Source organism: Montipora capricornis, chromosome 3 (genome assembly GCF_036669925.1).
Source record: "Montipora capricornis isolate CH-2021 chromosome 3, ASM3666992v2, whole genome shotgun sequence".
Taxonomy (NCBI): domain Eukaryota; kingdom Metazoa; phylum Cnidaria; class Anthozoa; order Scleractinia; family Acroporidae; genus Montipora; species Montipora capricornis.
The window spans coordinates 7,627,175-7,644,674 of record NC_090885.1 but is presented as its reverse complement, the minus strand read 5'-3'; the positions used below and the strand labels follow the sequence as shown (position 1 = coordinate 7,644,674).

The following is a 17,500-nucleotide window of genomic DNA, read 5'->3' as shown; positions in this document are numbered from 1 at the left end:
TGGGCAGCAGAAGAAACGAATGGTCGAAAGAGAGAAAAGAACTAATGGACCTAGAAATCGAAAGAGATGCTATCAGGCAGGAAGCTCGGGATGCTTCTAATGAGGCTGCACAGTATATGGTAAAGCGGGAGTTAAGGCGAAATCCACCTTCACTCTATTACAAAGGAAATACTTTCCCGTGAAAAGCTTAATGACGATACCATTAGTTTGTATTTTGAATTTTTGACGAATACTGAGGACATTAAAGAAGGAAACTGGGGAGTTGCAACGTCCTTCTTTTATCCTTCGTTGCATCGACCGATTGAAACCTCCACGTACTCCAAAGACATAGGCAACAACACTCTGTGGGAGTATGAAAAACTGATGGCACCTGAACACCTTCCTGCTGAGCGCCATTGGCTGCTGATCGTTATAAGTGTTGTTAATTCAGGCCTTTACATTTATGATTCCTCTAGCTGCAATACAGAAACTTACCGAACAATTTTTGATACCATCAAAGAAAAAGTTATAAGAAATGAGCTCCAGTGTATTTCTGATGAGGATAAAGCTCTCTTTCAGGAGGACAATTGGGGCGAGTGTACACCTCAATGTCCAAAGCAAAGAAATGACACCGATTGTGGTGTATTTACCTGTCTTTTTGCAAAAAGTTTGCTCTTTTCGAGTGGCAGCCATTGCAGCCTTACTCTCAACGAAGATGCTCGAAATGAGATGGCGAGGGATTTACTAAATCTTGCATCATCCTTGCGCAGTGAAAACGATTTACCCGAAGATTTCCAGTGGATGGCAAACGGTAAGCAAGCTTCAGTCAAAGGTGAATCACCAAAGAGTCGGTTAGACATGGAATTGGGAAAGGCAGGATTAACATATCGCCAGCCTCCAACCCCAAAGATGGGAACTGTCTATTCCGTGCAATGAATGACCAGCTAATACGCCTCGGAAGGGTCTCGCAGAGTGCCACAAAAGTGCGATGTGACTTGGTAAATTACCTCCGTAGTAATCCAACAACCCTGGACGGGACTCATTTCAGAGAATTTATCAAACACGGAGCATGGGATACCTATGTGAGAAGGATGGCTATGGATGGTGAATGGGGTGACTGGATTGCTTTATGGGGACTAATTAATTATATATATATATATATATATATATATATAACATATTTGAAATCCCGGTGGCGGTAGTATCGAGCTTAGGAGAAACGGGATTGAATATTATCTACCCTGGAACTGGTTATGAAAATGAAGCCACTGGGGATATGGCCTTACTTAGCCATGAAGCAGTGCTGCATTACCATAGCCTGGAACCAATAGCTGCTCAGAATTTCCAGCTAACCATTGGTCAGGAATTAAAGCAAAAATACGGCGAAGGAAAAATAAAAGAGGAGATTTGTCCCAGATGTGGAAGAAAATTCGAGTGCTACACACAAGGTGTATTTAAGAGCGGTGGAGCATTGCAGGTCTACGCAAATGATAGCGTTTTCTGTAATAGTTGTTTAATGGACGAGTTTTAGTCAAGGACATGGGAAAAAATAAAACTGCAGTATTGCATGTTGAACCAAAACTTATAGGCTAGAACATTGCGTTCTAGTTATTAATGTTACGATTGTTGCTAGCCGGGCCCGGGTGGCGTCCTTTTCGCCTCTTCAAAGAGACCAGTGGCCCGTTTCTCGAAAGTCCCTAAACTTTTCACATGTCACAATTCCCTCTTTATCTCAAGAAGGGAGAGGGTTTAAGTGTTTCACAATCCGCTTTTAGTTATCTCAAAAACAAATGCTAAAAGTCATCGAGACTTCTCGAGTAACGGCCCCCTGGTCACAATCGGTTTAGAATTGCGTCCAAGTTAGTTTTTGATGATTGTATCCGATAATTAAATGTGGCAAATTTAAACTATAATGAGGCAGAAACCTGTTGCTAGCCATGCATGATTTAAAGTGATTTTAATAAAAGACCTATCTTTTTAGACAAGTTTTTGATTTGAGACTGGAATATATAATATTTATAATATACCTATTATATGGTAAACTACTTAACTTGTTTGACGTAAGCAGCACGTCAATATCTAGATTTGTGGTTTGATACGTTAACGGACGGCAATTTAGCAATACCTCCTTGCCATTGAAGGTCGTTATGAACTCTTCGTCACTAATGCCGTTCACAGACGACGAAGATTGCCCTTTAGGTCGCCTTTATCGTAATTTCATATACTCTTCGAAGTAAGAGGCTGAAGGAAAAGTGAACATGCTACTTTATTCTCTGGGTTGCGACGGACCTCTGCATTATATCCTTGTCAAGTGCCTCGGTCAGGTCACGTAGTTCTTTCTCTGCCCCAACAAAATTCCTTCCGTTGTCCGAGATAATTTCCTTCGCGAAGGCCTCTGCGATTAATTAACCATACGATAAAAAGCCGTTAATAAGGGAGTTTGTATCTCATTCAAACGCGACTTCCAAGTGCACGGCTCTTGACAATAGGCAGTTAAACATGAAGGCATTAGTAGCAATGGCCTCTTCCATGGACCGTAAAAAATGGACCAGCAAGGTCTACAGCTCTTTTACTCTCTTGCTTAGTAGACGCGCCATCAATTGACCAGCAGGTTTGGCTTTACGCCTGCAGCGTTCATCGGCTTGCCAAGCCTGAATCTCCTCTCGCCCAGCGATTATCCAAAAACGTGAGGTTAAATTAGCTAAGGTTTGATTTCGGCAGCCTTTCTCGTGATAATGTGACAGGAGTTGTGACCCAGTGCTTCGCGGAAGAATTATTGGCAAACGTGTTTCGTGTGGAATATACTGGAGACCACCGTCGCTGCGATAAATCCCGTCGTCGCTTATTGGCCGGAGCTGGAAAAGTCCGCTCGAATGTAGAAGTTCTTTCCCTTTCATGATCAATCGACCCCTCAGAGCATCGTTGGGCTTTTGGTAAACAACAGTTGTACAGGAAAACATACACTCAGGTGTGAGTGTCCATTTTGAAAGTCGCACAAGATTTAGTCGCCATTCTAAGGAGTGCCCGTTTTTTACCATTTCTGCTTCCCTTAAACGTCTCCTAGTTCGAATTTCCTTTTATGTAGAAGTTCTTTCCCTTTCATGATCAATCGACCCCTCAGAGCATCGTTGGGCTTTTGGTAAACAACAGTTGTACAGGAAAACATACACTCAGGTGTGAGTGTCCATTTTGAAAGTCGCACAAGATTTAGTCGCCATTCTAAGGAGTGCCCGTTTTTTACCATTTCTGCTTCCCTTAAACGTCTCCTAGTTCGAATTTCCTTTTGCGTGGATGATTGTTCTGGGACTTGAAATTTTGTGGTCATTCAGACTTGGAATTTTGGTCCATGCTACTAATCTCACAATTGGCCACTTGGAAAACTGCAATGCTTCTCGTTGCAAGATCAACAGGATTACATACCTCCACTGTTCAGAACTAGAAGCCGCTTGGATTTCACTCAGCAACTCTCTTCGCGACGAACGATTTCAATCTTCGGCCAGGGTTTCCAGTAACCTCCAGAGAACGTTTATGTTCTGAACAAAATCGTCATTCGCTTCTTGGAATATATTTCAGGTCTTTGAAATCTCTTCAGTCATCCTTAAGCCGGGAAGAGTCGGAAGAGCTCTAGTCATCTCCCAACAATCATGGCGGTAAGCCGCGCGATCAGTCTTGTTTTTGCAGCAACGATGACGCTGGTAGACACTTCTGCAATTCAAAAAGGCATCTTGGGAAGCGTCCAAAACGGTTTGAAGAGAACTCCCGAACTCTCGGTCAGTACGGTTGGAGAACTGGACAGTCATTTTCCAGGATGTACTCCAGTCTCCTGGTCTTAAGCGCCTCTCCCGATAAATACTGTCGCAGCTGAAGAAGCTAACAGTCTGGTGAGACAGCTGCCTTAATCTATGCGGGCTATATACGCAGCCTTTCAATTTCACGGTTCTTGTTTCTCACAAATACTGGGATAGTGGTTCGCTTTATTTGTTTCCACATATCCTGCGCAATGTGTCCCGTTGTAAGAGCGTGCAAGAGTTAGATCCCAAGTCTGTTCTTGCATGCATGGAATAAACAACGGATGAGAGATTATATGTTATCTTGTCACCGAAAGTTAACACCGTAGCCAATCCAATCAGGAAGCTAGCTGATAACACACGCATTCCAAGACGCGAGAGAGACCAACGTTCGCATTCACCGAATTATTAAAAATGTCTTCAAGTGCCTAATGCATCTTGTTGGTAATGCGCAATACACCCTTGTCAAAAATGGCCACCATTTAGATATAGTTTTGTTTTTATTCAAATTAAACCTCGATGCCTCGTTCGAGGCAAAATATTATTTTGAATTTTAAGCTTAAAGAACGAGGCATCAAGGGCTAATTTGAATAAAAACAAAAGAATATTAAATGGAGGCCATTTTGGAAAAAGGTGTATAGAGTTTAAGCGAAGTTCATGACAACCGCCCTACCACGCTTGTTGGGCAAATAAGCATAAAAACAAGAAAATAGCTGATTTTGTTGACAAATGTTCTGTGACTCTTCTAGTTGCTTAAACAAACGATTGCATGAACACAATCAGCTGTCTCTAGAGATTTCGCGACCCGTTTGCGAGAAAGGGAAAACGTCACACTGAGAATTTAGGTTTGGCGGCAATCAATGAAACTTGTTTCATTTTAGTTCACTTTTCTTCTGTTAGGTGCAGATATCAAGCAACGCTCTCAAAAGGGGCAACACAAGTTTGAACCAGAAGAGAATTTTCCATCAGTAGCGTGCTATTTCACGTTTTCCGTTTCGCGTGTACGCGATAGTAGAGAGATTTAGTATCACGTTCCGCGAAACGGCCGTTTCACGTTTCATGTAAAATGGAGTGAAGCTTGTAACTTAAGATTTGCGTGACACACGGCAACACGGAATGGACTCTGTTAATCTCAGTATTTATTTAACAAAACAAAAACTCGGATTTTCTTAAACAGTGTTTGTCGAAAAAGACGCTGTCAAATTTTCGGAGTTTGGATGAAACTGTTTTGTGAGTCAACAGAGAGTTAACGTGATTTTATGAACAAGAATTGCGTTAAGGACTCGGTTATAAACGATTTATAACCACGAAACCTAATTTTTCCTTGTTTGACTTACAGGAGAATGGTTTCGGGGTTCTTCTTTTTTTCCTCAAACAACCTTTTATATAGAAGAAAAACGAAGAAAATTCCAAGAATACGGCAAACGAGAATGTCTTCTTTCACGTAGAAATGGCAACCGGCACACGCGAAAAATGGCAGGAAACTCACGCTCATGTGGTCACGTTTGCCTTTCGCGTTTCGCGTTAAACGTGATGCTAAATCTCTCTACTAATTCGCTGTAAAATCTCACAGAAATAACATTCCTCATTTTACAGGTTTACTAAACAGTTCAAATATACAACTCCTTTGACATGAACATTCCAAGCAATTAAGGAAGTTACGAATTAAAAATTCAAAAAGTGTAAGCTGTGCATACTGGTGTTCACAATGAAAGCATTTTGCATTTACAAAAAAACGAAAAGCAAAATTTTCAACTTACATTAGTGATCATACTCGATTTACAGCCCCTCCAAAATCTCAAAATCTGAAATGGATCGAGTGCCCAAACCATCGGCAGTTTAAAATCCTTTGTACCTTTTCTAATTATCTACATATACACCTTATTACTTTCTGAACGAAAGCAGTTTTAAAGAAGACTGAAGAAAATTTCAGCCTTCTTCGCCCCTGCTCAAAGAGCTTTACTGGCCGCCATGATTCTTCTCGCTGCAAGTCTGTTCATAGACAATATACGGCTTCAGATGCATCTTCCATTAACCCTTTTAATGCCCAATAGTGACCTATAGATTTTACTCTGTCTAAAGCCAGACGATTTTACTCGTCAAAGCGAGACCCCTTGGGCACTAAAGGGTTAAAAAACTATCTCCCTTAACCCTTTAATGCCCAATAGTGACTTATAGATTTTACTCTGTCTAACGCCAGACGATTTTACTCGTCAAAGGGAGACCCCTTGGGCACTAAAGGGTTAAGGCCCGTTCACACTGGCGATTTTTGCCGCGATTTGGGGTGCGATTTCTGCTACGACTTTTACGACGATTTCATGGTGACGCAAACAGCCGGCGATTTCAATGATGGCAACGGTTGTACGCGCCACGAACGGTGTAGCTCGTTCATATTGTTGCGAAAATATTGCATATATTTTTGTAAACAATCGTTAACGATATCAAGATTTCTAAGTTTGCAGAGTATATCACGAATTTAACATGAATACTGATGAATCCTTGGACGCGGCAATAGCCTGTCTGGGTATAACAATCGCTTGGTCGAATAAGAACAAGACGCCTGATGGCGTTTACATGGGATGTTGCCGTTTCTGTAAAATGTGACGGTTGGTTGCAATGAAGCCAACTGAGAGTCACAAGGGACGTGGTAAAAGCGCTAATCCGAAGGCTGAGTGTGATAAGAATCGAAAATCTCCTTTCCGACCACAAGCGTTTTCATGAATTCATATGCCTCATATTCAATAAAAGCAATTTCAGTTACATTTAAACACTGTGGGAACCGGAATTGAAGGCAAGAGGTGTAATATTCTCGCGTTCATTGCCGTTCTATCGCGCTTGATCGACAAAATCGATTTCAAAGGAGGCTAAGGTTGCTTGAGTAGAGGAAGATCATTTGAGGGGGATACTTTTTAGTTGTGTTTGTGTTGCGAAGTCCATGTGATGTTTTCCGATTACCTTTCGCGCGAAAATATAAGAGATATGCACGTTGTATGTCCGACATGACAGAAACGTGGCTAATTACCATATTTGACAACAATGAAAACGACAATAGCGAATTTTAGACGTGGTCTGCCAAAGGCATCCAGCGTAAAAAGAAAACCATCATTTTGGGTAAAATCATGGATCGCAACACGAGAAGTGTCCGAAGAAGACGGGGTACTTCACAAATGATACTAAAAGATCTTCTGAGTTATCCCTTTCACTATAAGAACTTTCTGCGAATGGACCCAACGACATTTGAATCACTCTTGGCAGACGTCGAGCTACTGATATGAAAACCAGATACGAAGATAAGAACAGCCATCAACCAAGTAGAGCAACTCGCCGTAACATTGCACTGAAGAATCGCACACCAGCCTCTAGGACCAGGCAAGCAAAGGGAAACTCTCGGCAATGATTCCTAACGCATGTGATCCTACAGACACCAGCCTTGGCCCGAGACATAGTACCTCTTGTTGCTGGCCGTTTGTCTATCGTTTTGAAATGTGGCAAGCCTTACACTCAAACGTGCTTCATTCCTTGATCAAAATTTATTTCTCCTCAACTTTGCACGCCTTTTTTGTGTTTTCGGTTGGACCTTGGTTTTTGTTTTCCGCCAAAGGCAAAGCAAATTTCCCTTGGGGGAGTCCCTAGTACCTATTTGTCAGCTTTGTAAAAGAAAATCCTGCTAAATCGCAGAGTAATTTCAACATGTTAAAACAACCGCGATATCGCAGCGACGCATATTTCTGAAATCGCAGTGAAATCATCGGTTGTTTACACAACGCGATATTGTATCGCCATGAGATCGCCGCAGAAATCGCAGCAGAGAAAACGCACCCAAAATCGCCCGTTTGAACGTTCCTTTACACATGCACCTGGCGTCAGTTGTTCAAACGAAACCATGCGTCAAAGCGCAGAAAATGCTTGAAGACACGCTGCTGTGGACATGAGGCTTTTGAATGATGACGTGAGACCGTGAGAAAATTAAAACGATTAGTTGTTTTCATCGTTCTTAAAAGCGCTTCAGTGTGGATAGGTGAAAACAATATAAAAACACTGATGGGGATAAAAAATATTTTGCTTCGTTTTCGCCAAGATAAAACGCAAAAGTTTACAACGGTATTAGTGTGAATGGGGCTAAGATACGTTGTATTACAGCTTCAAAAATGTTTTGCTTTATTTTTTTAGCGCCATACCCACATTCTCTAGAAAAGAACTATAGAGGCAATTAGCATCAATAGCATTGTGATCTTTCTTTTGAAACAAATTAGAAATAGGCCATTTTTAAAATATGAAATATTCAGCTTGATAGTGGGGCAGTCAGGACAAAAACAATAGAAACACGTTGAAATGAATGTGAAAAATATTTACATATCACCACTTTCCTTTGTCTTTGTCCTCTAAACCTCTCTTTCACGCTGAATTTTAATATATCGAAAAAGGCCTATTATCTACGTATTCCACTTACCCAGAAAAAAAAAGGACTAAGGCGTTGAACTGACCTATGACCGTAATTTTAAACAAATCAAATAATTTCCCTGTCAAACAGTCACTATCAATCGGACCAATTTTGCATGTTTCTCTTTTTTTTCTCAGAATAGTCGTTGGATTAAAATGTCAGTTGTCTCAGAACTTGTGAAACTGTTTCTTTACTTTGAATTGCCCACCAGCGATCAGACTCTGATTTAGCACCGCTCTCAGTAACAGGTTTCCTTATGTTGTAGAAATCGTCCAAAACGACAAATGAAAACAGAGCCTGGCCACCGGTAATCACTTCGCCAAAGTTGCTTGGCAGTGTTCTGTCTTGATATAAAATAGCAATTTGGAAATGTTTTGGTTTCTTATCCACAACAAGCAGACTGCGTCTGAGGTGATCCCTCAGATCCATCGATAGGAGTAAGTGTATCTTCATCTGACAGCATCGCTCCCTGAAAAAGCAAGAAGTCAGGAGGCCATGAGTAGGAGCCTCCCAATGCATTATATCCTTGAGTCAACCTTTGCCCGTATCTTTCTATTTTTAGAACCAACCCTTCAGCAGGAGACTGACATTTACATTAATTTACATCAATTCGCACAATTTGCGTACATTGTTTTTGCTATTTTTGTCTTCGTTAGACAATGACTTTATTCTGATTGGCTATTTTAAACAGCGCGTGCAGTGCCGAACAACTCGTGGCGTTCTAAAAATAGAAAGATACGGGCAAAGGTTAACTCATAGGGCTTGTATGGGGGAGGCAAGCTCCTACTGATGGGCTCCTGAAGAAGTGAATGGTTAACCTTTCCTATGAGTTCTTCTTACTTTGTTACTCAATTAACAAACTTACTCTCCGAAACCATACTGTGTGGTTTTATGAATGAACCTATCACGTCGCATCGGTGCATATCGAGATTGCCATTTGGACTTTATCGATAGTGAGGCAGTACGGTCCAGTGCCGGGTTAGGGTGCTTGCCTTGAGATCCGGGGATCCTGGGTTCAAGACACGTTCTGACCACTGGTTGAATTTGTTCATGGTAGTCCCTGATTCAACTTTTCAGCCGCATGTACCATAAATAGCCAACTAGCTTGCCTCCGGCCAGTTGGGATTCTTAATAGCTGTTGTTGAATGTTCTGTGTTATCGTGATGATGTTTCATTGGCCCTGAAAAGCCCCTACGGGGAGTGGTCAATCAAGTATGTATGTTTCCCTGCGAAAAAAATTCAAGCCTACAACTCTAGTATAGATGAGGTTGCCTTGTATCCGTCAACGACATTAGTGCAACGTGTTGGACTCGTCAATTTTATGCTTGACGTCCAGTATGAAAACAGCAAATTGGGCAAACGCATTCAATGGTGACAAGAGTGAGTGTGGCTGTGCCCCAGGACAGTCACACATGGATTTATGTTTAGATACACTTTGCGCACGAAACGAGCAAAGGGCCGACAATTTTCACCAATCAGAAGAAGCCATGTCACGCGTGACTGCTTCTGCCATGTTTTTTTTCAGGGACATAAGAACAGATTTTCGCGGGAACGGGTATTCGTGACTGTGCTGGGGAGCCCACCCATTCCATAACAACACTCTTATCTAATTCACTCTTGATGGTGATAGAAATAAGGTAAAGTCTCTGTTACAAGCCTAGAAAGGCCCATCAGGCCGGCGCTTATCTCCGGTTTCTGTAGCATGAAGTGACTAGGAGTATTTCTACTGCCCCCTGGGTGGGATGCTAGTCAATCGCAGGGTTACCCCCGGCATTAGATTCGCCGGTACCCATTTATACACCTGGGTGGAGAGAGGCACCGTGAGAGTAAAATGTCTTGCCCAAGAACACAACAAAATGTCCCCGGCCAGGACCCGAACCCGGGCCACTCGATCCGGAGTCGAGCAATCTAAGCATGAGGCTGAGCATGTATTTAAATAGCGCATTTTCTACCTGATGTGCATATTCAGATTCCCTTTACATCTCTCATTTTTATTCGTAAGATAAGACATAAGCATGCATATAAGGATCTTTAGGAGCCGCTATCCGCCGGTCCATTAGCGACGTCAACCAACCAACTTCCAACTAGCATGTGTCCAGCCGCCCGCTCGCTCCTTTTCGATTTTTGTTCGGAGAGCGGACGGCTCTACACAGGCTAACTTCCAACTTATGAACGAATGAAGTCAGTCATATACGACAAAGTACAGACCGCAAAACGGGAACACCGTGGACTACTCTTTGGGAATTGAGTGTGGGTTTTTGTTTAACGTCCCTCAGTGTTAGGAAGGTTGAAAGGTTGTGAGGCTGGGACTACGGTTTGGAGTCCTTATCCAAGAACACTTGCAAGTCCAACCATATACAGATGTCATAACGAAGGCACCACATTCTCCTCAGTTATTTACAGACCCATGGTTCTTTTGTCCGGCCGCCGGTTTGTCCTGACGTCTTAAACCTTGAGTCTGTACTCAGAAGACTTTAATGTCTCGATGACAAGACCGACCAATTTTTGAAAACTCTAGCGCCCTGACTCCGTCAAGTAAACTGACCTTTCTTTCATGGGATTCTTTAATCTGTCTTGCAACGGCCATAAACGCCTGAAATTTCATGACAAATATGATCGTGGTAAATTACTGCAATCAAATTGAAAACTTCCACAGTGGGTAATTTTTCATGAATGACCCATACGCTAATGTCAAAATTGTTTTCGTGAAGGAAAAGAAAAAAATACTTCAACGATTATAATGGAAAAAAAAAGCAGCAGATATTTCAAATATTCCCAAGTAGAATATACTTAACTAGTCTACAGCTTCCAATCTCGATTAGCTCTAGCTGCTAAGTGCAGAATTAACAAATTTGTTTGGCCTGTTACTACTAAATGTACTATTAAATGTACTCTTACTTCTGTTACACCTTCTCCTGTTCGTGCACTTGTTTCAAAAAATTCTAATTCAGCATTTTCACTAATCTGTCAAAGAAAAAAGAGCGAAATTACATCTTGCATGACACCATAATGACAGACCTCAAAATTCCCTTTCCCACATACGGGGCTGTCGTAAAGTATTAATGAGTAGCAACTTATTCGGCAGAATGCAGGAAATGATTTGAAGAAACTCTTAGAATCAGAAACTTCAAGATCAGATCAAGGCCCTCTACAAAGATCTTTTTATATCTATACAAGAGAAGTCTGCCTGACTGACCATACAGGCTACTTGGTAACAAGTGCCATCAAGAAAGAGAATTGCAAGATTCATCGAGATAAGTACAGGCCATTTAAAGACATGTGCATGAGATGGAAGTGGTCAGACAAGGAAATCAAGCAGATCCGTGCAGGAGATACGTGCTAGGTTCGTCGAGACCACCAAAGATAAGAACAGAAGAGTCCTTCAACAGCGAGCATATGCACAGTTACCCAACATCCATTAGGATCACCACAGGATTGTTGTGCGACAAATGCAGACTGCAAACCTGCAGATTTGACGACCGTGAATTTCATTCTCGTCCCCATAACCCCTTTTGGCTTCTCTTAGCCGGCGGGGCCCTTGCACAAAATAAGACAAGCGAAAAGACGTCGGGGACAAGAATGCCTGAATTTTTATCATATCAAATGGAATGTGTCACGTCGTCACCCAACTCTCTTTTTTCCCGCCAAATTAATCACGTGGTGAGTTGCTTCCCTCAACGGTATACGAATTTTGAGAAAAACCGTTTTCCCCATAGAAATCCTTATATTTCTACCCTTGCATAATATTTAACTATTATCCTGCAAAATCGCGCGGAATATCGCCTGCCACTTAGCCGACGAGGCTGTAGACCGAGTTGGCTAGAAGCAGGTGATATTCCACAAGATTGAGCAGGCTACTTGTTTTATCATTCAACACATTGATGACACAGCGCAAATTTCTAAGTTCATTGGGAAAAAAAGCTGGAAAACTACCATTTTTCTCCGCGACACACAAAATTACGTTTATCGCAAGATATCTGTTGAGTACCCACGACAAATATTGAGCGCGCTATGACCATTGTTGGACATTGTCACAATGTGTTGAATAATAAAGCAATGACTGCAAAATTCTTGCGCACTCATTGGCTAATTTTTATTGTCACTAAGCGGACAGACACATAAATTTATAATTTATGCGATAATGACGCGATATTGCTCGCGTCAGATTGAAGTTTCTCGCATTTTTGTCCCGCGGTCTTCTCGTGTTTTGACTTAATTTTGACCCCTCTGCCTTTTTGTTATTGTGAAAAACAAATTGATGTCAGTTTTTCATGCGGCTGTCATGTTATTGATCTTGAATTTCGTCATAACATGTCAAAGTAGCTGTGGATCCACGAGGCGATTTGTTTTAAATTTTCAACCTCGGTTAATGCATTTCTCGTGCTCTGATTGGTTCACGTAATCTCGGTTCTTAGATCATATACCTTAGTTTAAGCTCATATGGTAAATGATTGTGCTAAGCGTTGCCAAGCTAAAAGCTTTTTTCGCCGGAAAGCGGAATTTCTCTCTGAATAAAGCAAAAAAAAAAAAACCGTTTGGTGGAAAGTTTGGATCATTTCCGACGTTTAGGAGTACGCGAAAAGGTAAGAAATGTTTTTGTGATAAGCCTGCGTCAGTCTGACCACAAGGCATTACACAACATCGCATCTTCATCAAGATTTTTCGATTTCGCTCGGGTTTTCTCGCGTTTTTCGCTCGTATTTCGTACTTTCTAAACTTTTAGATTTTAAGAAATTTAATGAAACAATTATTCCACGAGCGCGCTTTGGATATGAGACTGGTTATAGCCAACTCGACGCTACGCGCCTCGTTGGCTATTTATGCGTCGATCAACTCGAACCTTCAACATCCCCCCCTCCTCCCCTCCGGGCATTTGAACTTTTGAATATCGAATTGTTCAAGTTCCCACCCCCTTGGGTCAAAATGGTGTTCAAATGCCCTACCCTATCGTCGGATTTGTCTGTCATACCATGGGCGCAGCCAGGATTTTTCAAAGGGGAGGTCACACTGTGTCAAACAGAGGGTACTCACATTTTTGCAACCTGAATATTGCAGTTTGTTTGCATAAAAAAAGGCTTACTAAGGGGGGGTCACGGGGCACCCCGGGACCCTCCCCCCCCCTAGCTACGCCATTGCATACCCTACTAAAGAACAATCGTCGTCGGCTCCTGTCGTCTTAATAAAGCTTGTGTTTAAACATGCTAACACATATTTCGTTACCCTTTATATGATGATGCCGTTTTTTACCAGACTTGAGCTACTACAGAAACACAATTTTAACATTGAAACTATGAAAAGTGACTTGAAAATTGAATTAATTAAGTCGGACAATGTCAATAAGCAAGTCACCGAAACACGGCAAAGGTTGTTTAAAGAGGGAACTGTTTCCTTATTAACAACAGAGCCTAGAGCGTTTACGACTGCATGTGTTTTAAATCGTTCATTGTCGTTTGATTTCCTCTAACAGAAACGTACAGCTTTCAGAGCTTTAACAATGAAACGGAGGGTGTGAAAACGTAGGATATTGTATTCACTCTATAGTATGAAAAAGACGAATTACGCAGCCAAAATTTCTTTGAAGACAATTTTTGAAGATCTCTTTTTAAGCCAATCGCTCACAAATGCTATATCTCTTCCTTTAAACTCTTCCATCTCGTCCAAACACGTGTTTTATAGCTTTTAATTCGGCACCTGAAAAAACAATCGTGACACTTCCGGTTCAATTTTCCCCACCCCACGCAGGCAAAGGTCAAATTCCCCATTCCCCGGGCACAGAAGATAGTGAAATGCCAGGCTTTGCCCGGAAAGGGGGGGGGATGTTGAAGTTTCGATTTGATTTACCATCTCACATCCAACGCACGCTCGTGGAATAATTGTTAAGCACTGAGCTTGGGTTACCTGTGAGATGTTCAAAGCACCTTGACTAACAGCACTCATGGGCAGAGAAGGGCATGTTTGCGTATCAGCTGAGACCTGTGCCACTTCAGGGGATACGGTGAAGGAGGTATTTCCTGAGGCCCTGACAGGGTAAATTCCGACAAGCAACATGGCCCAAAAAGTAGCGACAGTACATAAAATAAAATAATAATTCCGACAAAAGACATCCTTTCCCAGCAAAATTCCGATAGTGACGTCAAGGCCGAGAATGAGCCCATTAAACCCCGATACGAGTGATTTTAAAATTTAGCCTAGTGTCACGGCACCCCACCCCACCCCCCCCCCCCCCCCTTACCTGTCAGGGCCTCTTTCCTGGGTGCTTTGTTATCAGGGAAGTAGATGTGGGCATTAGTGAGTCCTGCATTTCCTCAGGACATGGTAAGTTTACGTTTCTCCATTTTACATTTGTTTACCTACTTAGCCAGAATAAAAACAACGTTGATACCAGGAGCCCATCAAGGGGAGCCTCTATCTCCCATACTTGGCCTTGGAGTCAACCCTTTCCCGAGTAGATCTATTATTAGAACGCCTCCCGGGGGAAGTTTCACACGCCCTAAGCGCGATCAGTTAGAAGAGCCAATAAAAACAGAGCTTTGACAGTCATTGTTTTACCCACACGCTTTTCGCGGTTTACTCGACAGAAATATGATACTTTTTGCGGGAAAAAGCCGTTCTTTAAATAATTCTACTCGGAAAAGGGTTGACTCAAGGAATTAGTGTAGATAGAGGCTCCCCTTGATGGGCTCCTGGTTGATACTAACTGATTTTCCCCTGATTGTGCCTATAATCCTTTCGTCTTCACAATCCAACTTGTTCCCGACCAGAATTTTACAAACAGCAGGTGAAGCATTCTATATTGACAAAACTGACATTTAGTTGTTGCCCAGAACAGTTTAAGCTTAATTTCGTTATTGCCCTTGACTACATGTACAAAATCGAGATCAATTTCCCATTTGTAGTACGATCATTATCAGAAATTCTCATTACAGTAATTAAATGTCACAAAATGTCACGGGAGAGGACAAAACGTGGAGCCCTCTACTCCCCTACTCCATGGAGTACCTAAATGGAGTACCCCTAAAAATCATTTCTTGGTCAAATTAGATACTTTATCAACATGGTGAGGCATTAAGATGCACATACCTTTATTTATTTCCAGCTTTCCAGCTCTCAGCTCCGATTGTTACAGGTCAATGCAGTTCACGAATTGGCCGCCATCTTGAAATTTCGTACATGTAGGTACCTTATAATATTTTTTTATGTATCCCTTATTGTAGTGTATTTAATTTTTTGAAATTACACGTTGGCTCGAAGATATGAACTTTATGTTCGAATGGCAAGAACAATATCTCACGAGTGAGCGAAGCCAACGAGTGAGATATTGTTCTTGCCACGAGAACATAAAATTCATATCTTAAGGCCAACGTGTAATGTTCTTTTTATTATATGGAGGCTAAATATCGAATATTTCCGATTTTATTGTGTTTCAAAGTAGTCAAGTTTTACAAATACGGCTGGGCTTTATAGCAAACAGAAAATATTCTTCTTTGTGTTCTCGTTTTCAAGTTTTTCTGTGAACTGTTTAACTTCTTCGTCGCTGATGGACGCTAACCTGCTCGCCATGCTTTTATTCTAAACAACAAACGCGACGCGAGAAACCAATTGGAATGATTTCCGTACAGGTCCCTACTTCATTATGCATGCAGAATATATTAATTATTCATTCGCGCTATTGTTTCCTAGAACAATGCGTATACCCAGGGGAATCGAATATATACATGGCTAATTTGTACTTACGGGATGATCAAAAGTGGATCTCATTCTCTCTCTCTCGCTCGCTCCCTCTCTTTTTTCACCCTCTCTCTTTTCTTTGCCCTTTTTGCTCACAACGTCTCTCTTTCTTTTCGTCCCAGCTTTCCTCTTTCGATTCCTTTGTCCTGTCTGTCTTCTCCAGATCCCGCTCGGCTTTTTCTGTCCTTTTTTCGAAGTCTCTCGCAGTCTGCCTTGAACTCCGTACCACTGTAAACCTCTGGATTACTTGTCCCTCTTCTAGACCACTGAGCTAACGTGTCAAGTTGCTAATTCACACCTTGATAATGATATTTCTTTGGAATTCTGGACGACAATTTACATAACAATGATAAGTAATTATATACGCGTGCCGTGCCGACCACCAATAAATGCACTGATTTTGCTTCTTTTGAAACAACGTCACCCCTTAATAATGCTAACCGTAACCCTTTAGGCTTAAGGTTGAACCCAGTAAAATTCTTACTGGAGGTTAATCGAGCATATCTGTGAATGTCTGAATTGCTTGTTTTTTTCATCCCCCATGCTGCACACAAGAGTATACCTCCTTGTGATTGGGGCATCATATATGGGAAATTTTTTATGCACGGTTTATTGCAATATAAAATCTTTGAGTCGACGTTAACCCCTCTTTTTCATCAAACTGTGAATTTTGAAACTTAAATATGGCCGCCTCTCAAGAATCAAATATAAACTTATGGAAACTATCCCGACTTTTAGCCGATCACGAGCGGTGCATAGAGTGGTGCAAAGAGCACAATCTGCTCTCGTCGTCAATGAAATGCCCTAAACCTGAGTGCGGAAACGCACTCAAATGGCAAAGACCAACTGCATCGGGGGATGGATTTGTTTGGCGATGCTCGAGAAAAAATTGCAATGGACAAGCTTCAATCCGTCAGAAGTCATGGTTTTCTGGTAGTAAGCTTTCCCTTGAAAAAATATTAGCCCTAACTTACGCTTGGGCGCATAAATTCACCACAACACAAGCAGTGCACGAAACCGCGTTAGATGAAGAAACCACCTCGACAGAAACGGTGATAGATTGGTATAACTATTGCCGGGAGGTTTGTGCAGATAGAATAATGAAACAACATGCGAGGCCAATAGGCGGTCCTGGTACAACTGTTGAGATTGATGAGTCCAAGTTTGGCAAGATGAAGTATCACAAAGGTCGCTACATCGAAGGACAGTGGGTCTTTGGTGGCATTTGCCGGGAAACCAAGGCCTGCTTCCTTGTCCCGGTAGAGCGAAGGGATAAAGAGACACTCTTGCCAATTATCCGCGCTCAAATATTGCCTGGAACACGCGTGATGAGCGACATGTGGAAAGCTTACGATTGCCTACAAGACGAGGGCTATCATCATCTCAGAGTTAACCATCGCCTAAACTTCGTTGACCCAGACACGCTTGCCCACACGCAGTGCATTGAAAATACATGGTGGGGAGTAAAACGAAGTATGCCTCGTACAGGAACATCCGTGGATCTGTTTGAAAGCTACCTACAGGAGTGGTTGTGACGTCAGCCAAAAGCGATCCATTCAGAAAC

The 17,500-nt window shown here is 41.9% G+C and overlaps 1 protein-coding gene and 1 long non-coding RNA gene across 3 annotated transcripts in view; both read right to left on the bottom strand.

Annotated features, from left to right (window-relative positions):
- LOC138042037 (uncharacterized) overlaps nucleotides 1–2,780 on the bottom strand; it is a 15,925-nt gene extending 13,145 nt beyond the window's left edge. Inside the window, exon 1 of the long non-coding RNA XR_011130915.1 lies at nucleotides 2,105–2,780. This is a non-coding gene — a long non-coding RNA (uncharacterized lncRNA). The remainder of the gene's footprint in view (nucleotides 1–2,104) is intronic.
- Nucleotides 2,781–7,901: 5,121 nt separating this feature from the next.
- LOC138042035 (ras-related protein Rab-13-like) overlaps nucleotides 7,902–17,500 on the bottom strand; it is a 17,225-nt gene continuing 7,626 nt past the window's right edge. Inside the window, exons 5-8 of one of the 2 annotated variants that reach the window (XM_068887767.1) lie at nucleotides 14,907–14,996; nucleotides 11,107–11,172; nucleotides 10,754–10,801; nucleotides 7,902–8,677 (exon numbers count right to left, since the gene is read on the bottom strand). In XM_068887767.1, the coding sequence (XP_068743868.1) occupies nucleotides 8,591–8,677; nucleotides 10,754–10,801; nucleotides 11,107–11,172; nucleotides 14,907–14,996 (291 nt within the window). In that variant the 3' untranslated portion in view covers nucleotides 7,902–8,590. The remainder of the gene's footprint in view (nucleotides 8,678–10,753; nucleotides 10,802–11,106; nucleotides 11,173–14,906; nucleotides 14,997–17,500) is intronic. The other variant, XM_068887768.1, reaches the window with a different exon arrangement.